Source organism: Phocoena sinus, chromosome 21 (assembly GCF_008692025.1).
Source record: "Phocoena sinus isolate mPhoSin1 chromosome 21, mPhoSin1.pri, whole genome shotgun sequence".
Lineage (NCBI taxonomy): Eukaryota > Metazoa > Chordata > Mammalia > Artiodactyla > Phocoenidae > Phocoena > Phocoena sinus.
The window spans coordinates 17604734-17621801 of NC_045783.1; the positions used below are offsets into that span (position 1 = coordinate 17604734).

The following is a 17068-nucleotide window of genomic DNA, read 5'->3' on the forward strand; positions in this document are numbered from 1 at the left end:
AAAAATAATGTCATCTTTCTGTCCTTCCACTCGTCCTGCCTCGGCACTCGTCCTGCTTTTGTCTGTGACTTTTCAGTTTAAAGTATGGTCGCTAAGAGTTCCAAGCGCTAAGTCCCCCAACTGCTATGCGCAAAGGCTGGGAGCGAAGGGCCTTTCTCCCGACATGCCTGCCTAACTTTATCAGGGAGGGCAAGTCTTAACCAGCACCTTGCCTTCTGGCACTCTTATCTTTAAGTCTTATTGGCACAAACCGGATCACACCCCTAATTTGAAGAAAGGTTAGGACCGCAAGTATTTGGCTTTTTAAACCCTTCTATAGAATGTGAGCAAAGGAAATGGAGATTAGGAGTGACAGTCGGGGAGCCAGGGAAGAAGTGAGCCACGATAAGGTTAAACTGAAAAGAAACTGTATTGACTGTTTTAATTTATTCTTGTTTAGAGCTTTTGCTTACTTACACTGTTGGGGTATATGATTCTTCATTATTGATATGATATCTGTTGTCCTTTGTCCTGTGTTTTACTGTATGACTTTTTATTTTGTATACAGTGATTTAAAGATTTTTCCATTTTTATAGTCATATACATCTTTTAAGTTTTCCTATATTTTTATGCTTCCCAAAACCTCTACTAAAAGAGAAGATTGATCTGTATTTAATTATCTTAATTTGTATGCTTTTGGTTTCCTTTTTAATCCAATTTTAATATCTTCTTGATGTAGATGAGAGCTAGTAGCTAATATTTATATGTCACTTACTATGTGCCAGGTGCTGTTCTAAGCATTTAAAAATACACTCATTTAACTCTCACACGCACCTATGACATAAGTACCACTATAATCACCCCCATTCTTACATATGAGGACAAAAAAAAAAAAAAGGTCATGAAGAACCTAGGGGCAGGACGGGAATAAAGATGCGGATGTAGAGAATGGACTTGAAGATACAGGGAGGGAGAAGGGGAAGCTGGGACGAAGTGAGAGAGTGGCATGGACATATATACACTACCAAACGTAAAATAGATATCTAGTGGGAAGCAGCCACATAGCACAGGGAGATAGCTCGGTGCTTTGTGACCACCTAGAGGGGTGGGATAGGGAGGGTGGGAGGGAGGGAGATGCAAGAGGGAGGAGATATGGGGATATACGTATATGTATAGGTGATTCACTTTGTTATAAAGCAGAAACTAACCATTGTAAAGCAATTATACTCCAATAAAGATGTTAAAAAAAAAAAAAAGAATAGAATCCTTTCAAAAAAAAAAAGAAGGCTGCCCCCAGCCTGTGTGTTGGCAGGGCTGGGTTTAAACCTAGGCAGTCTGGCTCTAGATTGTTGACTTTTAACCGCTACACCGTGCTGCTTCTCACATTTTAATTTTTTAGAATATTCAAATATCTTATCACAAATAAATGTCTTCACTGATTGGAAATATCTCCACTATCTGATTCTGAATTTTTGTATTTCTGAGATTGATATACCAGTTTATTAATCTGTCAATATAATTTTTTACCATTAATAGACTGTTTTACTATTTTATAATGTACTATAATAACTAGTAGCACAAACTCCTAACTTTTTAAACTTTAAAAAATTGTAGTAAAATATATATTACATAAAATGTACCCTTTTCACAACTTAAACGTACAGTTCAGTGGTATGAAGTCCACTCCCATGGTTGTACAGCCCATACCAGCATCCCGTATCCAGAACTTTTCATCTTCTCCACCTGAAACTGTCCACTGAACACTGACTCCTTACTGCCCCCTTCCCTCAACTCCGGGCAACCACCATTCTATTCTTCTCTTTCTATGAATTTGACCACTGTAGGTAACCTATATAAGAGAAGTCATACAGTGTTTGTCCTTTTGTGACCGGCTTACTTCACTTAGCATAATGTCTTTAGGTCCATCTATATTGTAGCCTGTGTCAGAATTCCTTCTTTTTTAAAGGCTGAATAAATATTTCATGGTATGTATATGCCACGTTTTGTTTATCCAGGCATCTACTAATGGGTACTTCAATTGCTTCCACCCTTTGGCTATTATAAATAATGATGCTGTGAACCTGGTATTCGGATATGTCTTGAAGATCCTGCTTTCAGGTTTTTTGGGTGAATACCCAGAAGTTGAATTGCTGGATCATAAGGTAGTTCTATTTTTAATTTTTTTTTTTTTGTTATTTTCGCGGTACGCGGGCCTCTCACTGCTGTGGCCTCTCACGTTGTGGAGCAGAGGCTCCGGACGCGCAGGCTCAGCGACCATGGCTCACAGGCCCAGCCGCTCCGCGGCATATGGGTTCTTCCCGGACCGGGGCACGAACTCGTGTCCCCTGCATCGGCAGGCGGACTCTCAACCACTGTGCCACCAGGGAAGCCCTATTTTTAATTTTGTGAGGAACCCAACACACCATTTTCCACAGCAGCTACACCATTTTACTATTCTCGCACCAATACACAGTGTCCTAATTTCTTCACGTTCTTGCTGACGCTTATTTTCTGTCTTGTTTTTATAATAGCCATCCTAATAGACGTGAAGTGGTATCTTATTGTGATTTTGATTTGCATTTCCCTAATGACTAATGATGTGGAGCAATTTTTCATGTGCTTCTCAGCCATTGTATATCTTCTTTTGGGGAAAGTTCTATTCAGGTCCTGTGCCCATTTTTTTTTTTAAGTCTTTATTGAATTTGTTACAATATTGCTTCTGTTTTATGTTTTGGCTTTTTGGCCCTGAGGCATGTGGGATCTTAGCTCCCTGACCAGGGATCGAACCTGCACTCCCTGCATTGGAAGGCGAAATCTTAACCACTCGACCGCCAGGGAAGCCCCTTTGCCTATTTTTAAATCATTGTTTGTTGTTGCTCTTGGTGTTGAGTTATAATCCTCATTTTTATGTTCTAAAAAATTTTTGACTCTTCTTACTCATTCTAGACTAGTTTCAATTGTTTTAAAAAAAACTCTCCCAATTTCCCCTTTAAAAATAATCACATATGATTTAAATAGGAATAGTAATCAATTAATATGGTAATTCAGGGAAGAATGAACATGTATGTCCCACTTATTCAAATCTTTTATGCCCCCATTTTTGTAATTTATCATCATACTAGCACTATTTGATACATTTATTCATAGAAATAGTGTGTGTGCAACTACTTTTTGTTGCTAAAGCAAAGGATCTTTTTCCTTTTATTTCCTGGTCCATCAGAAAGCTGTCGATTGTTGCACAGTACTTATTTTGTAAGCAGCTTATCAGGTCTGTTTAAATAATTTTTAAACAACAGTACTCTACCATTGAAGCAAAATTTTTAAACATCTACATTAGTGTCAACGAGAGAATTTGGTCCTCCAGGTTGAGAGGGAATCTGCAGCCATAGTTTCACATGTGTATGATTTATTTCTCCCGTAACTTATTGTTGATTTTTTTTTATCCCTTGGGGTAGCTTTACTTTTGTTTCATAATAATAATTCATAGTTACCATAGATACTTACTCCAAAGGTCACTTCCTCTATATAGTTGTATTTAAAGAGTTATAATTATATTGGGTTGGCCAAAAAGTCCCTTTTTGGCTTTTAAGTAAAAATAAAAGACACATTTTTCGTTTTCACCAAGAACTTTATTGAACGATGTATTCACCCTTTTGTTCCACTACCTTCTGCCATTTTTCAGGCAACTTCATAATTCCATCTTCCCCAAACTTTTTTATCTTTTGGGGCAAAGAACTGTCCCAGGTGCCTTTTATGGTCTTCCAGGGAATTGAAATTTTTTTCCATTAAGAGAATTTTGTAAAGACCTAAATAGATGGAAATCCAAAGATGCAATGTCTGATGAATACAGCAAATGAATCGGAACTTTCCAAGTTGTAACAGTTTTCGCCTGGTCATCAAAGAAATATGCAGTCTTGCATTATCCTGATGGAAGATTATGCATTTTCTGTTGACTAATTCTGGACGCTTTTCGTCGAGTGCTGCTTTCAGTTGGTCTAACTGGGAGCAGTACTTGTTGGAATTAATCATTTGGTTTTCAGAAGGAGCTCATAATAGAGGACTCTCTTCCAATCCCACCGTATACACAATATCACCTTCTTTGGATGAAGACCGGCCTTTGGTGTGGTTGATGGTGGTTTATTTCACTTGCTCCACGATCTCTTCCGTTCCACATTATTGCACAGTATCCACTTTTCATCACTTGTCACAATTTGTTTTATTTTTAAAATAAATTTATTTAGTTATTTTTAAAATTTATTTATTTATGGCTGCATTGGGTCTTCGTTGCTGTGCACCGGCTTTCTCTAGTTGCAGCGAGCACGGGCTACTCTTCGTTGCAGTGCGCGGGCTTCTCATCGCAGTGGCTTCTCTTGTTGCGGAGCCCGGGCTCTAGGCACGTGGGTTTCAGTAGTTGTGGCTCACGGGCTCAGTAGTTGTGGCTCGCGGGCTCTAGAGCGCAGGCTCAGTAGTTGTGGCACACGGGCTTAATTGTTCTGCAGCATGTGGGATCTTCCCAGACCAGGGATTGAGCCCGTGTCCCCTGCATTGGCAGGTGGATTCTTAACCACTGTGCCACCAGGGAGGCCCCACAATTTGTTTTAAAAACGGAACATTTTTTTACGTTTAAGTAGAGACTCAGCTGCAGAAATATAGTCAAGAAGTTTTTTTTCACTTAACTTATGTGGAACCCAAACATCAAAGCAATTAATATAACCAAGTTGGTACAAATGATTTTCAGCACTTGATTTGGACATTTTGAGTATGTTGGCTATCTCCCGCATGGTATAACGTTGATTGTTCTCAATTAATGTCTTGATTTGATCACTATCAACTTCAACTGGCCTACCTGACCGTGGAGCATTGTTCAGCGAGAAATCTCCAGCACGAAACTTTGAAAACCACTTTTGACACATTCAGTCAGTCACGGCACCTTCTCCATACACTGCACAAATCTTTTTTTTGTGTTTTGGTTGCATTTTTACCTTTGTTGAAATAATAAAGCATAATATGCTGAAAATGTTGCTTTTTTCTTCAATATTAAAATGGCTACCCAAAAATTTACCAATTTTGATTTTTTAAAAATGCATGCTGATATGACAGTTGTCACATACAATCTAATGAAGTAGTCTTGAATGAAGTTAAAGACAAGTAAGTGATACTAGAGCCATCTTATGGAAAAAACTGAATGAAACCTTTTGGCCAACCCAGTAGCTTTAAACGTATTCTTATTTTTTGTATTTTAACTATCTATGTAGTTTATTTGGCATTTTCTCTTCCTGGCTCTAGTAGTTAGTGGCACTTGCCTTCTTAAGAATATTTGTTACATTTTATATAATAATTTATATTTTAAATTGCATATATTAATATGTAGCTTATTTATTCAGACTGACCTCAGTAATCTCCTTTTCATTGTCTAGTTAAAAGCCCCATCGCCTCTAGCCCTGGCAGGTGCACTAGCCTCCTGAGTGTTCCCCTGATTATTTTTTTAATAAATTTATTTATTTTACTCATCTATCTTTGACTGCGTTGGGTCCTCATTGCTGCGTGTGGGCTTTCTTTAGTTGCGGCGAGCAGGGCTACTCTTCATTGTGGTGCGTGGGCTTCTCATTGCTGTGTGTTCTCCTGTTGCAGAGCATGGGCTCTAGGTTCGCGGGCTTGTAGTAGTTGTGGCACTTGGGCTCAGTAGTTGGGGCTCACAGACTCTGGAGCTCAGGCTCAGTACTTGTGGCGCACGGGCTTAGTTGCTCCGTGGCACATGGGATCTTCTCAGACCAGGGACTGAACCCATGTCCCCTGCATTGGCAGGTGGATTCTTAACCTCTGCACCACCAGGGAAGTCCTGTTCCCCTGATTTAAAACTCTTCCCTTTGGTCAGCTCTTCATAGTGCTGCCACATGATCAAGTTCTGATGCAAGTGCTCAGGAAGCTGCAGTGCCCCTCCCCTCCTCATCCTCCCACCACACCCCTCCCCCAACAATTAGGGTCTAAAGTTCTTACACTCCATTCCTAGGAAGGCTCTGGGAGCTTTCTCCTGGAGAATGCGTCATTTAATGTAAGAGTCAGAACAAAGGAGGTGCCATTCAGGAGTTCATTCTTTGGCTTTAATTTCCAGTCCAAGGAAACATACCATTATGGTATCATGAAGAATTTTGCAGCAGTAAAGTGACTTTTCATCATGGCCATATAAAAGTATCAATTTAAGGCATATTGACTTCTTTTTTCTTTTTCTTAGTAAAATTAAAATCATTAAAGAATACCTAATGCTTACAGATGCATAGGAATAAGAATATTAGAATCTACTTACTTTAATTATTGATCCAGTTTATCTGTTTTTAGTTTTTTAGTCTATTTTGTCTTGAGTATCTTTTATCTGATTAAATGTTTGACCACATTGACTTTAATAATATTTTTTTAGTTTTTATTATAAAAAATAGGCTTATCGTTAAAAAAAAATTCACATGGAGTGATATGTAAGTATATAAAGTAAGAATGGGAAAATTCCCCCCTTTCTGTCCGTTTCCTTCTCTTTTCCCCCATGTCCCACTGTGCTCTATCCTATAAGGGGCCCATAAAAATTTGCTGTATCCTTCTGGAATTTTTCAATATATAGATAAGTATAAACTTAAAGAGATAGGGTAATATTAACATTGTCCCTTTTTTTTTCACTTAATCTTTCTTATGGATTTTCAGTTTGTAAGGGTGTTCCTTAATGACTTTTTTGTTGTGAATAACAGTGCATTTAATCGGATTTTCCAAGGTGGTTTCCGAGTAAATTGTTGGGTGAAGGTATGCTTCAAATCCAGTAGAATCTCTGTGTTACTATATAAGGCAAAGTGAAGACTGTTATTCTTGCCAGATTTTTTCCCTAGACAAAAGATGGGTATAATTAGAATCAGAACAAATGTGTTATCTATATGTAGGGTGATGCTAACAGCATGAGCTTAAAATAAACCACTAAGGTCAATACTGTCTCTTGCAGGTAGATCTTAAACGGTTTATGATTCACATCTGGGATAAGTTACACGGTGTGAAGTAAACTGGTAAATGTCATCTCTTCAGAACTTGTAAGAGCAGTCCTGTATTGATTTCATTGTTGAAGGATGCTGTGTTTAGGTTCTCAGAGGTGCTCAGTCCAGGGTTGCAATGTCTTACTTTTAATACTGCTTATGATGTGTATGTTTTACTGCTTCTTTATATAAAGTCCAGTCACCAGGCACCTTAGGTCAACTCTGCTACTGAGTTAAACATTATGACCATTGGGGAAGCAGCTAAGTACCTTTGTTGTGGTCCCACAGTTTTAGCATTCACTACAGGAGCACCTTCCTAGCAAGAGGGGTTCAGGCTGGCCCCCAAGCCTGGCATGTCTGTCCACGGCACAGTCGAGGGAACAGTGGGCAGGTGGTAAGTTACCTGCATTCTAGGCCCTTCTGTCACTGGTTATAGGTGTGCGACCTAAGTAAGCCGTTTAAACCACTTAAGTAGGTTGCTCATCTGGTAAACTGGGGATGGTGATAGTAATGCACTGTTAGGATTCGTCTCCCATTCAAAGAGTAATCCTTCAGTGAAGTAGGCATCGTTCTGTGTCCTCAGTGACTGCTCGTCAAGAGTGATGGAAGAACAGGGAGGACTTTGGCTGGGACACAAATTGCCACTAGATGGAAGGGGTGGGGCTGGATTGGGGTGACAGTGAGACTTGTGAAAATGGGAGGGGCCAGTTCAGGGGAATGATAATTGGGCTTGGGGTAAGTGCCAGGCTGTGTGTTGGAATCAGAGAGGGTACAGGTGTGTAGTAATTCTGAGGCACACTGAGAAATGTCTGTAAACCTACAATGCTTTCAGAAACAAAGCCATGAGATATCCCTTTCTGAAAAAAAGTTAATTTTCCAAACGTACTGAGCCTTGGCTGCCTTGTGGCTCCTGACACAGAAATTTTCATCCGTCCCTTACCCAGCCTTGCTTATTGTTTCCAATAATGATGACTCATCAGAATGTTTTTGCCAAAGGAGCAGCAATTGGTAAATTTAAATTCTAAAAATCCTGTTTATCCCTCCAAGAGCAGGTAAAACCAGTGGCCAAATATAAATTAAAAAATCAAATGGCTACTTGAATATTGGTTATTTGCTAATTATTATAAGGAATGTAAAGAACACTGTCTCCCTTTAATTGATAGACTGAAGAGTCTATTAACAAAGGACAAATAAGCTTTTGTAAAAATTGGGTTAATGTGTTGAATGCTTCAATGTAGATGATGAGAGAAAACATTATCAGAAGTTTGTCCTTCACTCTTGGCCTTTTAAAATTTTTTAAATAGCTCTATTACTGTTATTATAATTCTGTGTATATTTTTTGATTTCATTGAGGTATAATTGACAATTGTAAGATATTTGATTTATTTACATATACATTGTGAAAGGATTTACACCATCTAGTTAATAAACACGTTATCACCTTACGTATTTATTGTGTGTATGTAAGGAACATTTAAGTTCTACTCTTACAGCAAATTTCAATACAGCGATAACGCCTGTGTATCACCTCTAGTTACCGTGTCTTACATTATCCTCAGACCTTACGCATCTGAGGGCTGACGGTCTGTACCCTTTTCCAACCTCTTCCTTGTCTCCCCCATCCTACTTTTGGCCTCAAAAGAGAAATTCATTCATTCAGCAACATTAAGTCTTACACCACGCTAGACACTTTGCTGGGTCCTCAGGGAACGGAATTGAATCAGGTTCTTTTCCTGTTCTCAGGGGCTGTGGAGACTAGTCTGAGAGGCCGTATTGAAACAGATGCCATGACAGAAGGAAGTATGGCCGTCTGAGCATAAAGAAGGTGTGGTCCATTGGCACTCAGCAGGGAATGTGCCTGGAAGGAAAGGCTTTACAAAGAGGTTGGGATTCTCAGCTGTACTTCTCAGACTTAATGTGTATTTAAATTACAGGGGATCTGTTAAAAGGGAGACCGGGATTCAGTAAACCTGGGCTGACGCAGCAAGGATTTAAAAGAGAATCGTCAACTCACTTTGTATTCACTGGGCAGAGTTTGAGGACTGGAGGGAAAGAAGGCCATTGCATTCACAGGGTTGGGCCAGAGCAGAAGAATAGAGTAAAACATCCCGGAAAAATAAAAAGAAGGGGTGTGTGTGTGTGTGTGTGTGTGTGTGTGTGTGTGTATGTACGCACAGCGAGGTAGGGGCATGGTGAAGCATAAGGGGGAAGAATTGGGTAGGAATCAAACCAACCCTAGGACTGCCTTTTATGTCTTTAAAATTAAATATAATTAAGAGGCTTAAGAATAATGTCATCCTGCAGATAAATGGGGAATCACAGATTATAGATTGGGTCATGACCTTAGTTTTCACATTCAGGAGATCAACACCATGGAGCTGGAAAGGATCGAAGGAAAGAACTTTGGGGTCTAATACAGTTATTCAGGCAAAGTGTAAGAGGAGTAAATAAGGATTTGTAGCATTTGAATTGAGGGAGGAACACCTCTTTGAAAACAAATGATGTGGGCTTCCCTGGTGGCGCAGTGGTTAGGAATCCGCCTGCCAATGCAGGGGACACGGGTTTGAGCCTGGTCCGGGAAGATCCACATGCCACGGAGCAACTAAGCCCATGTACCACAACGACTGAGCCTGTGTTCTAGAGCCCGTGAGCCACAACTACTGAGCCCACGTGCCACAACTGCTGAACCCGGGAGCCTAGAGCCCATGCTTCGCAACAAGAGATGCCACCGCAATGAGAAGCCCGCGCACCGCAACGAGGAGTAGCCCTTGCTCACCGCAACTAGAGAAAAGCCCGCGCGCAGCAACCAAGGACCCAATGCAGCCAAAAATAAATTAATTAAATAAATTTTTTTTTAAAAAGAAAGGAAAGGAAAGAAATGATGTGCCTTTTGAATTGGAATAGCAACATCCTGGTGTCAGGGAGAAAAAGAGAAACGGGTGAGGTGATTGAGCAGGGCCTCACACTGATGTACAAGATTCAGTACAGGGTGAGGCTGCAGACAGGAGAACTTTAGATGCCAGGCCTAAGGCACTTCAGCTCTTTTTCTCTATTAAGATGAGATTTTTATAAGTGAAATAACTGGGACAAAGAAGTGAGCATACTTTTTTGGAAAAACCTACTTTACTCCCTTAGGGTGCCATTAGTAATATGTGACACTATCATTTGCAGGTAAGGTCCCTTTTCAACTCTTGATATTCTTCAGTTATATGATCCAGGTAGCATTGAGAAACTTAACGTTAGATTAAATGAGACTCTGATGGGGGAAGAAAGATGATTCCAATGTTTTGGGGCTGGGAAAAAGGAAAATTTAATTATGGTTAGCATAAGTAGGTAGGAGGTTGTCTAATTGTCCGAGTTGGAAAGGTTCAACAAGAAATTGAAAATGTGAGTGGCATTGGGATTCAGGAAGACAGAGCTGCAGATGGGAATTTGGGATTCATCCATATAAGGCAATGGTTAGAGTAAAGTCGATAAAATAGACTCTCCTGGAGAGACGGATATGAAGAAAGTAGGAGCAAAGGCACGGACTTGCGAAATGCCCGTGTTCAGGCGTGAGCGTCAGAATGGTGAGGTTTCAAAGATGCCGGGGAAGGGGAAGCGTCCGTACATCTTGCTGTTAAGTGGCAACACTTTTGCTGCAAGCAAGAGTTAGGAGTTTGAGTGAGGACCCTTAAGTTTGGCAAATAAAGAGTAAAGATGAAAAGGTAAGATGAAAAAGATGCTAATAATATAGCACCACCTGCTGTTAGGCATTTATAGCACCACCTGCCTGTTGTTAGGCATTAGACATTTTTAAAATTGTTTTTCTCAAGTTGACTTTTTCTTCCTTCCTGTTTTGGTTGTTTTTTAATGTTCACCTATGTTTTATATGGTAGCTTAGTGTGTGAATGCACTAATGTGTTTCCTTTTTAATCAATGATATGGGGGAAGTCATGTCAGTTTGTTTATTCCTTGATTTCAACTTTGCTAAAAGCTTCTGTCTCCAGTGGCTCTTCTGGTCTCTGTGTCACAGAAGACGTGAGGTTAACTACTTCAGGATTACAGGGACCCCCTCCTGCGGGATTCTGAATATTCATTTTACGTTTGACTCACTTGTTCATGTAGGAGTTCAGGTTTACAAGATTAAAGTTTTTGGAGTGAATAGCAGTGGAAACATTTTTTTTTTTTAAACCCCCAAGGAAAACCTGCATCCTTGAAAACTGCACAGCCGTCTTGGGTGAATTCGCCTAGACCACTTCCTAAATCCAAAGCATCTCTGAAAAGTTCTGCGCTGCGGAGGACGGGAAGCACCTCCTCTGTTGCCAGCACCCACACTGATCTGAGCACTTACAGCAATAACTGTAAGTCAGTCTTATTTCAGACTTTGGGGCTTGTTGAAACTGTAGTTTTAAGAGAAATCTTATGCGCTACAAATTATCAGAATTTTTGGTTCTGTGATTTAGGGGAAAATATGCATCTTGCTTCTCCCTTGGAATTGCTCTAAAAGCTTAGCAGGAAAAACAAATTCTTTCAACGACATTCTCTTTTGATGAATGTGCTATGAAACATAGAAATATTTATCTGTTGAAGGCAACTGGTATTTTTTTGCATGAAGGATTCTAAAGTGTATAATTTGAAGAGGGTGGGGTTTTTTTTGGCTTGTTTAAGGAAAGAAAGCAATCTAGAGGCTATTGGAACCCAACTGGAAATCAGAAAAAAAGATAACTTCAGTTTCATTTATTTTTGTAAGTGGCTATATTTGTAGATGTGTTTTTTCTAACCTTAAACTTTGGATGCTAGATTCAGTGTATTAAGAGTAGTATATTATAACTCCAAGCCTAGTTTTAAGTAATTTAAACAGAATATATTTTGGGGGTTTTCAGTTAGTATGAATTCAGTTTGCTGTGTATAAAATGAGTGAATTGAATTATCCCTTTCGTTCAAAAGATGTATTTGGCCTTAGTGTTTATTTGCTCATTTCCTTTTTAATTTCTTTCACAGAATTTATGGGTTAACTAATTTGAGCAATTTTGGAGTGCCTGCTGTGTACAGGCACCACTGTAGATGCTGTGAAGGATATGAGATATCAAAGAAATGGTCCCTATTCTCAAAGGTAGCTGAGAAAGAAGATATTTATGTGGATAACTAGAATATCAGATAAAACAAGATATAAGGGAGTGGTGGGGAAGAGGGAAGTTCTCTCCGCTTGAAGGGGAGGATCTGTTTCTTCTTTCCGGTGAGGGGACAGGGACAAAGTGTAGTCATGGTTATGAACCTTCTGGGTGTGGAGCAATGTGTAGGGTTACCATACATTCTTTCTTTCATTTCCTCTCAAATAACTTCTGTTACCCTTTTTCTATATGCAAGGTAATTGAGGCCCAGAGAGGTTGTCGCTGGTCCAAGGGCACTCAGCCAACATGTGACAGAATTGAGAATGTGTTTGTGGAGGGTAAGGCACTGAATTAATGACCAAATTAATGAACACATTTCCGAGAGGGCATTTAGCAGCAGGAGTCGGTCTCCTATGAGAGTCAGTAGCTGTATACTGGACCTTTAGGAACGCTGAAATTTGTTACTTGAAATTAAATGGGACAGTTATCCGCTTATGATTTGAATTTTGAAGTTGTGGCATAAGATCAGAAGGGTTTGCATGTATCCGTTGATTCTTGATGATTTGAAAAGGTAATTCACACGTGTATTCTTTTAAGGTCATTTCACTTGCAGTGCTCCCTGTTTGTAAAGGGAAGTTTTGAAAACATTCTGCCAAGATGGAAGCACCAAGGTGTTCTCGGGGGCTGGAGGGTTGTGTAGCGCTGGCACTCGTGGCCCTGGCAGGAGGCACGTCCCGTGGAGCCCCGCTGCCCAGCACCCCTGCCGACGGCCATGTTGCGGTGGCCCCATTCAGGACCGTGTCTGACACTCCTAAGGAGGGTGTCAAATGCTTTTGTCCATTCCTTTTTGTCTTTTAACAAAGGGGCTTCCCGTGTACCCACAGAGCCTGTCTAGGGGCTGTGTCTCTGTCGCAGATGAAGCATTCAAATCAATGTCTCTTTCTTAGTTGGATTTGCTAGCTGGTTTAATCTGTTCTGTGTAGTGCCTTGGAGCTTACAGATTTTTTTCCTTCTCCATTCTAATTCACTAAGAGCAAGCATGAGGGATAGGGGAGTGAACATGGCTGCAGTTTTTCCTGCCTAAGCTTGCTTTGATCCTTTTAAATGACTATACCAGGAGGATTTCGCAGTTGTACAGAAACGGATACTTCTTCGAAAATATTTATCAATTCTACACTCACCCCACCGACTGGCTCAGAGAGGCACTACGATGCTACCTTATTGACACTGCTGGTTCTGGGATCCTACAGCCTTTGTATAGTTCCTTTGTTAGCCACGTTTACTGGGAAAAGAAGTAGGTCGATGATTTCTGGTTTGATTCTTTCTTTGTAAGCATGTTTAAATTTTATTCAATAAATTGATTTAGCATCTCTTGATTGCTATTTTTATAACTTGTAATTTGTTAATTGTATTTCTTGGGCATGTTTATATTTAAGTTGTGAAGGATTCTGTCTACCAGTTTATTGTGTATTTTATGTGTTTTGAGACTCGGACTAAATATAATTCAGCAGCATTGTCGAAGTTCATTGCACATGAAATTATTTTATAAGACTAGTTAATGGTCTCATTTTTGATTAAATAACTGGTTGTTTTTGTGTGTGTACCTAATCGTTGTACGAGGATAGAAGAATGCTTTCCTAGAATTAAAATGAAAACATCACATTTTATTTTACTCATATCTAAAAATATTTAAAATGTGCACTTTTTAAAGATACCTTAAAACATGAAAAAAATCATTTTGAGCTGCAGTTTTCCTATTTCTGACAATGATGGGTCATATTAGGAAATAACTTAATCTTTTGATCAGTGTTTTAAATTCATATTGGGTTAAGCCTTTGAACGATTTTAAAGCTTGTTTTCTTGTTTTGTCCATTCCTTTCTTTGTGACGCGATGCTGTCAGTGCAATCACTTTTGAGACTGCAGAGTGCTGTTGTAAAATTAGCATCTGGTTCTCCGTGCTTAGGGCTGTTATAGAAATAGCATGACCAAGTTTTAAAGTGACTGAATCAAGATCTATAAGACAATAAATCTTTCTTATTTGCGGGTTTCAGCAGGTTCTTTGTGTGTGTTCTCTTCAGCACAGAAAATTTTAAAGTTACAGTATTGATTTTTTTTAATATTAGCATGAAACATTGCATAGTAGTTTCTATGTCAAATATGCTCATTTTTAGAGGTTAATTGTTGTAAGCTCTTCCAGACTCAGATAGCTAAGTTCCAGTTTTTAAGATCATTGGATAAAAATGTTGTATATATATATGTGTGTGTATATGTGTGTGTGTGTGTGTGTGTGTGTGTGTGTGTGTATATATGTCTTGAAAAGAGTTGAAAGTTTGAGGACCTTTGTGTGAGTGTAGAAAAAGGTCTCAGGAGAGCTTGTAATTTTGCCGTATTAGCAAATATGAAGTTCAAGCACTTCCTACTCCTACCAGTTTAGCCACAAAATCCTAAGCACATTTATTTTTGAGAGACAGGTGGTGAGGGGAAATAAAAGGATGCACAGCAAAGCTCCTTGCACTGTCTGAGAGATAGAACAGGCGGAGGTTAACTGAAGAAACGGAGCTTTCTCTTCCCTCACCTTCACGGCCAGCCCTGGCGTCAACAGTGTGATACAATAGAAAAGGGTGTTCAACTCGGACTCAGTCCTAGTCAGTCTTACTAAGTCACTGAAGTTGGACAATCTTCCACCGTCTTAGCCTCAGTGTTCTCACCTGATGAACAGGCAGGGAGGCTTAGATCATCTTCAGAATCCTAGCAGCAGCAAAGGTTTCTGACCACCTTTATTTTCTTCACAACAATAAGTTGGTGCCTCACAGTTTGGAAGGAGGGTGTTTTGGGTCAAAGGGATCAAGGTGATAGAAGGATTAGTCTTATTCACCTTCAGTCCCACCCTCATTGCAGGATGGCAAGTAGGTATTGTGTCGCCTGTCAACACTGGTCAGTTGGTGAGAATCACCTGGAGAACACTGTTGAAAGGTTTTCTGGCTGCTTCCAGGTTCAGAGCAAAAATGTGTGCTTGACTAGTGAGGCCCGCGGGGGTGAGGAAGGGGTGAAAGACAGGCGGTACATACTCTGACCCCATATTGCAAAACATGCTCAATCCTTACGCACGTCTGAATGGACTATTTAATAAGAAAATGCTATTATCCAGACTGGTATTAATTTCGTTTTCATTCTTTTAATGCTTTTCTAGGATATATATGCGACATTCTTATTATTACAAGGTTGGGTAATTTTGCTTTTGGAATTTGAACGCTTAGACTTAAGTAGTGATTTGATCGTAAGCCAGGTGGCAGATGATCTGGCACAGTGGGGGGTGTTAAGCTGATTCACGGAAAGTTCAGGAAATGAGCAGAATGTTGGGTCTGTGTGTGTATATACATATTTGTTAAACAAAACAAAAACCAACTAGGTGCTAGAGTGTAGTGTGAAACGTTAGTTTGCAAATAAGAGTCTGGAGCAATGAGAAGCCTTTCTCTAACAGGAAAACCTTTTCTCCTGCTTGGGCTGCTCTGAGCATCTCTCTTCATTTTCTCTGCAGACTCAGTCATCTGTCATTTCACTTGAACCGCATTTTGACCATATGGGGAAATGAAAAAGAAGGGTTCCGGAGCACCTATTATTCTGGCTTAATCGAGGCAGCTAGGACCAAGGACAACAACAGCATGGGGGCAGGTTTAAAACTGTCTGTTAGAATTGGCTGAGACGTGGGCAGCCACTTGTGGGATTTCACATGTTGGTTGTACAAACCAGCCATCGTGGAGTGCTTGTACCTCCTGAACCACTGGGTTTAGGAGAATTCTGAGTGTGTGTTCGGCCTCAGTGGGACCAAGCACCTTAATCAGTGAGTGGGGACCCTGTGACACCGTATGCACTGTCTGTGTCCACACTTGGTGTTCAAGCCCTCTCATACATAGAGGGGTGAGGTGATCCAGCACAGCTAGGCAGTGGCCCAGTCAGGACCAGAACTCACATATTACAGGTTCCATTCCATTCCATTCCTTGAAACTAATGTGCTTCTCTTATTATATTGGAGCTTGTGCCACTGAAGGGTTTATCATTTGCATATAATAACTCTAGACTAGAGAACATTTAGATATCGTCAGGATACCCAACCGGCTGCCCCATTAGGAACTGGAATAGAGGGCAGGAGAAATACTTTAAGGGCATCACGCCTCGTAGCAAAGTACATCCTTCAAGTTAGGGTCAGCCTAGAGGAGAGCCTTTAGAAAACCAAAGGATATGAAAGTATTGGTCATAAAACTGTGTGCTGTTTTGTCTCCACCATAAAACTGTGTGCTGTTTTGTCTCCACCATTAGTAAAGTGGGGAAGAGTGAAGGGGGGAGTGTGTATAGTAGACGATCAGAGAGAGTGTGTGTGTGTGTTTATATGAGCGTGTGCACATGTGTGTATATATATGTCACATATAAGTGTAAATGTATGTGTGTGTTTGTACCCTGGGTCAAACTCATTTTATCCTTGAAATACGGATTTTGACCCTCACGTGTAACAAATTGATGCGAGAAGGGTGGCAGTGAGACAGTTTGTTTCCAGGACAGCACCTCCGTTCTGAGTGTGACAGAGCCAACAAGACAGGACTATTGTGCCTCATGAGAAATGTGTCTTTTGTCTTAGCGAGAAATCCTTTCACCTGAGCCCTTTGGAAACTGAAGGTCTTTGTGTTTAAAGCTTAGAAATGAAAAGCGTGGATTTAGGATCATACAGATTCATAATAAGTCTGTAAATTAAACTCAATTCAGTTTTTCAAAATCTATGTAGGTGACTTATTTGCTGCTGAGTATAATTTTTAAAATATGTCAAGAAAAGTAAGACTCAAATCCAGATTGTTATTTTATTTTATTTATAAGTTTTTAAAAATAAGTTTATTTATTATTTATTTTTGGCTGCGTTGTGTCTTAGTTGCTGCGCACGGACTTTCTCTAGTTGCGGCAAGTGGGGGCTACTCTTTGTTGCGGTGCGTGGGCTTCTC

General features: G+C 40.0%; 1 protein-coding gene across 1 annotated transcript in view; it reads left to right on the plus strand.

Moving 5' to 3' along the window:
* Nucleotides 1-17068, plus strand: part of MTUS1 (microtubule associated scaffold protein 1) — a 105856-nt gene that overhangs the window by 18686 nt on the left and 70102 nt on the right. The window contains 1 exon segment of the mRNA XM_032618539.1: nucleotides 11168-11329. Coding sequence (XP_032474430.1) covers nucleotides 11168-11329 — 162 coding nt within the window.